The sequence below is a fragment of the Ichthyophthirius multifiliis genome (genome assembly GCF_000220395.1).
Source record: "Ichthyophthirius multifiliis unplaced genomic scaffold scaff_1120509249785, whole genome shotgun sequence".
Taxonomy (NCBI): domain Eukaryota; phylum Ciliophora; class Oligohymenophorea; order Hymenostomatida; genus Ichthyophthirius; species Ichthyophthirius multifiliis.
In genome coordinates, this window is record NW_004087323.1 from 6,197 (window position 1) to 10,803 (window position 4,607).

The window sequence follows — 4,607 nt, forward strand, 5'->3', positions numbered from 1 at the left end:
TTACAATATTTTAATTTTTAAATTTTTTTTACAAATAATATATTCTTAATTTTTTATTTATAATTTAATATGAATAATTTAAATATTAATAATAAAGAATATATTTATTAGATTGTAAACAAATAATAATAATAATATAATCTCATTTTATTTATTTAAAATGCAAATGTTTTTCAATTAAATTATTTTTATATAATTTAAAAATATAATATTTAATTTAAAAATTAAAAATATATAAAAATTAAATAAATGAACTATAAAGATATAATTAGAGATAAGAGAAATGGAAATGAATTGACCAAAGAACAAGTATTTGCTGTAGTTGAAGGAGTAACCTAAAAGCAAATACCAGATTACTAACTATCAGCTTTTCTTATGGCAGTATATTTTAAAGGAATGACTATTAAAGAACGAGGTTATCTTACATAAGCAATGGCTAGTTCTGGCAAAACTATGGACTTTTCACATATTCCTGGAAAAAAAGTAGACAAACATTCTACGGGAGGTGTTGGTGACAAAACATCTATAATATTAGTCCCTTTAATGATGGAATTAGGTATAAAATCGCCTATGGTTACTGGTAGAGGGTTAGGGCATACAGGAGGTACAACTGATAAATTAGAATCAATTCCTAATTTTGTATAAGAACTCACATTTGAAAAAATGGCTGAATGTATGAAAAATCTTGGAACTTTTATGGCTACTCAAACTGCAGATATAGCCCCTGCTGATAAAGTTATTTATGGCATGAGAGATTCTACAGAAACAGTTGAAGAAATCTCTCTTATTACAGCTTCTATTTTATCTAAGAAATTCTCTGAAAATTTAGATGCTTTAGTTATGGGTAATATAAATTTTTATATTAATATATTTTTATATTTTTTTTAATTTTTATAGATGTAAAATGTGGTCCTTCTGCATTTATGCATACAATCGAAAAAGCGACTGAATTAGCTGATTCAATTAAAAAAACTTGTGAAGTGACAGGAGTTTTATGTAAGGCTTGTATTACTCGTATGGATTTCCCTTTAGGAGAACATATAGGAAATGCAAATGAGATTTATGAATGCATTTAGTCTTTTGATCCTACTAGCAAATATGGAGATTCTGCTAGACGTTTATAATTTGATAAAGGAGTTAAGGGCTTAGTTAAATTTTAAGATGGATTATAAAGCGGAGTCGATTTATTAATTTTAATAACTTTTGTTTTGGCTTTGTAGATAGTTATAGTTAGTGGAAAAGAGTAAGATGAGGAAAAAGCATTTAAATTGGTAAAAGATGGATTTTTAAGTGGAAATTTAATGAAACATTTTAGAAATTTATGTAAAGAACAAACTGGAGATTTAGATAGCTTTCTGAAACATTATTAGACTATATAAGAACATTTAGACAAGAATGAATAAAGTGAAAAAGTTATCGTTTTTAGAGCTAGTGAAGATTTTAAAATTAAAAAATTAGATGGGGTTAAATTAGGTAATATTATGGTTGATCTTAATGCAGGAAGAAAAGTTTTTGGAGAAAAAATTAATCATGATGTTTCTATATAATGGTATGCCTATCCTAATCAATTAATTAGGAAAAATGATATTATATGTAAAGTATATCATCCTTTGTTTACTTAACATAATGAAGGGGGGAAAATATACACTACTTATAAATCAGATAAACATTTTTCTACTCATATTATTGAAAGACTATAGGGATGCCTAGATATTACTTATGATCTTAATTATTAATATTAAGAACCTTTTATTTATGATGTTCTTTGAAGTATTATTTTTTTTAATATAAGATTTATTTTTGATATTCTTTATTTTATTTAATTTTTATAAAATAATAATAATAATAATACATTAGATTTTTTTTATAATTAAAAAAAAATATAATTATTATTAAATAAGTTTTTTATTTTTTTATTAAAAAAAATATTAAAATATTTAGTAACGATTTTATTTAATGCTTATATTACAATCTATTAATAATTATTATCATTAGTTTTTTGAACTTCGATATCATTAATATTTATATATAATATCTTTTTCCCAAATAACTTAAATGAGAAAGTAAATTATTATTGATGAATTCATTTTTTATCAATATCTTATAAAACTTTTTAGAAAAATTGTTTTTTTGTTTTTTGTTAAAATTCGAAAGTTTATTGACTAATCTAATATTATCTTATTTTTTACAACTTTCTTCTTATCCTTTTTTAATTTCTAAGATAATTTTATTAATTTTAATTACTTTCTTATTATGATTTGATCTTTTTTTTAAAAAAAAACTTATTTCTTTAAATGATTTTTTTAAAAAATACAGATATTTTTTTGGAATTGAAGTTTTTTGATTATTTATACATTTTGAAAATTATTTTCTAAATTATTTTTTAGTTTAAAACCATTTTATTCATTTATTAATATTTTTTATAAAAAAACTATAAAGAAATAATAAAATTATTAAAAAAAATTAATATTATAAATTTAATTTAATAAAAGTTTTTATTTTATTTATTTTTCAATTCAATATTATTTAATTATTTTTATCAAAAATTTATTTAAAAATATTAATTTTCTTTTATTCAAACTTTTGTTTTCATTTTTTAAATTTTATTTTTCATATAATAAATTAGAATTTTCCTTTTAAAAAAAAAAAAATCCTTTTTATTATTAATTTCATTTAAAAAAATTATATTTTTATTAAATTTCAATTTTTAAAATTTTAATTTAATTTTTTTAAATATAAATTCTTTGTTATTATTAAGGTTTTTTATTTTTTTATTTTATTTTAATTATATTATTTAATTATTTATTCTTCACTTTAACTATAAATTATCATTATATTTGCATATATGATATTTTTCAATAAATATATCTTTATTCAAATTATAGGTTAGCAATTTTTATAAATCTTTTATTTGTTTTTTATGAATTTTCTGCTCATCTTATAATTATACTAATTGATTTGATGCATTATATAAATAATATATATAAATTATTAATAATGTTTTCATTAACATCTATTGATATTTAAAATTCTTATTAAATAATAAATAAAAGAATTTTGTTTATTATATTTATACATAATTAAAAAAAAATATAATACAAATAATATATTGATAATATTAATATAAATTATATAAAAAAAATTAATATTTTAATATCTAAAAAGTATATTTAACATTTATAATAAATATTCGTAATTTCTTATATATATTAATTAATATAATATAAAATATGTTTTATGATAAAATTTCATAATTTTTATAAAATATTTTATATAATTTTATACTATTAAAATAAAAAATATATTGCAACAATGAAGAGTATAAATAAATCAAACAATGCAATTTAAAATTTATGTTTATTAAATTATTAAAAATTATATTTAAATATATATATGTATGATAAATATTTATGCAATCCTAAATGTTTTTTAATAAAAAAATATATTGTTTCCTATATCAATTAAAGATAATTTTTAAATATAAAATAAACTATGAAATAATAATATTTTTACGAAAATATGTAAAAATATAAAAATTTTTATCGAAGTTATCCAATTAAACATCTATTACTTTAAACAGTAAAATATTTTTGATTTTAATCCAGTTTTTTTTGTAATTTAGATTTTAATTATTTATGACCATATTCATAAAATTTCTAAATCTAAATATTATTGAATTTATTAAAAAAAATATATAATTTAAAAAATTAATATCTGGACCAGAATCCTATACTGAAGATAAAAATATATATATATATTATTATTTTGTATAAACATTTTTTAATGATTAATTTAATATAAAGACTACATTCGAAAATTTAAGTTAATATTTATTTATTAATTTCATTATTAATGTTATTTAAAAATTGAATTTAAATAATACTTTGGTATATTTATTTAAAGAGTATTTTTATAATTAATACGTAAATTAATTTTATTTAAAATTATTTTTATATCTTATAATAAATAATATATATAAATATTAATATTAATAATTACTTTTTTTTATTCTTTTATATATTTTTTTATTTTTAATTATTACATTTATATTAAAATTATGAATTTATTTATATAAAATTTTATTTTTTCTATATAAATAATATTTTATGTATATATATACATGTATATTATAATAATAATCAAATATATTTGTTTATTGTTAACAAATTATTTATAATAATTACAATTTGTTTAATAAAGATGAGTCTTTATATAAGAATCTAATATATGTAAATTTAATAAATAATTTTTGGATATAAATGTTAATATTAAATATATATAAAAGTGAATGTATATAAAATTTTTAATATAATGAATACTTGCAAGTATTAATAAGTATAATTATTTAAGAATAATTTTTATATTTTTTTAATTTTAGAAACAAAAAATATAAAAAGTATTAATAACTAACTATATATATATATATATATATATATATATATATATATATATATATTAATAATTATTTTTATAAAATTTTAAATAAATAAAATATATTTTAAATTGTTTTTTTTCAATTATTTATAATTATACAATATAATTTTATTATTAATTACTAAAAAAATTATATAAGGTTTGTAAAAATTCTATTTAAAAATAAAAATTAA

At 15.7% G+C, this 4,607-nt stretch overlaps 1 protein-coding gene across 1 annotated transcript, besides 4 other annotated features; it reads left to right on the top strand. All coding sequences in view use genetic code 6, as the record gives it.

The window, feature by feature from the left end:
- Positions 1–54: 54 nt before the first annotated feature.
- Positions 55–93: a microsatellite.
- Positions 60–93: a microsatellite.
- A 156-nt stretch (positions 94–249) lies between these two features.
- Positions 250–1,772, top strand: IMG5_032280 (pyrimidine-nucleoside phosphorylase, putative; the record flags this gene model as incomplete). Its single annotated transcript, XM_004039071.1, has 2 exons — positions 250–844; positions 898–1,772. 2 exons carry the CDS (start codon positions 250–252, stop codon positions 1,767–1,769), a joined length of 1,467 nt encoding a protein of 488 aa, XP_004039119.1. The 3' UTR covers positions 1,770–1,772.
- A 922-nt stretch (positions 1,773–2,694) lies between these two features.
- Positions 2,695–2,742: a microsatellite.
- Positions 2,743–4,411: 1,669 nt separating this feature from the next.
- Positions 4,412–4,456: a microsatellite.
- The last annotated feature ends 151 nt before the right edge of the window (positions 4,457–4,607 follow it).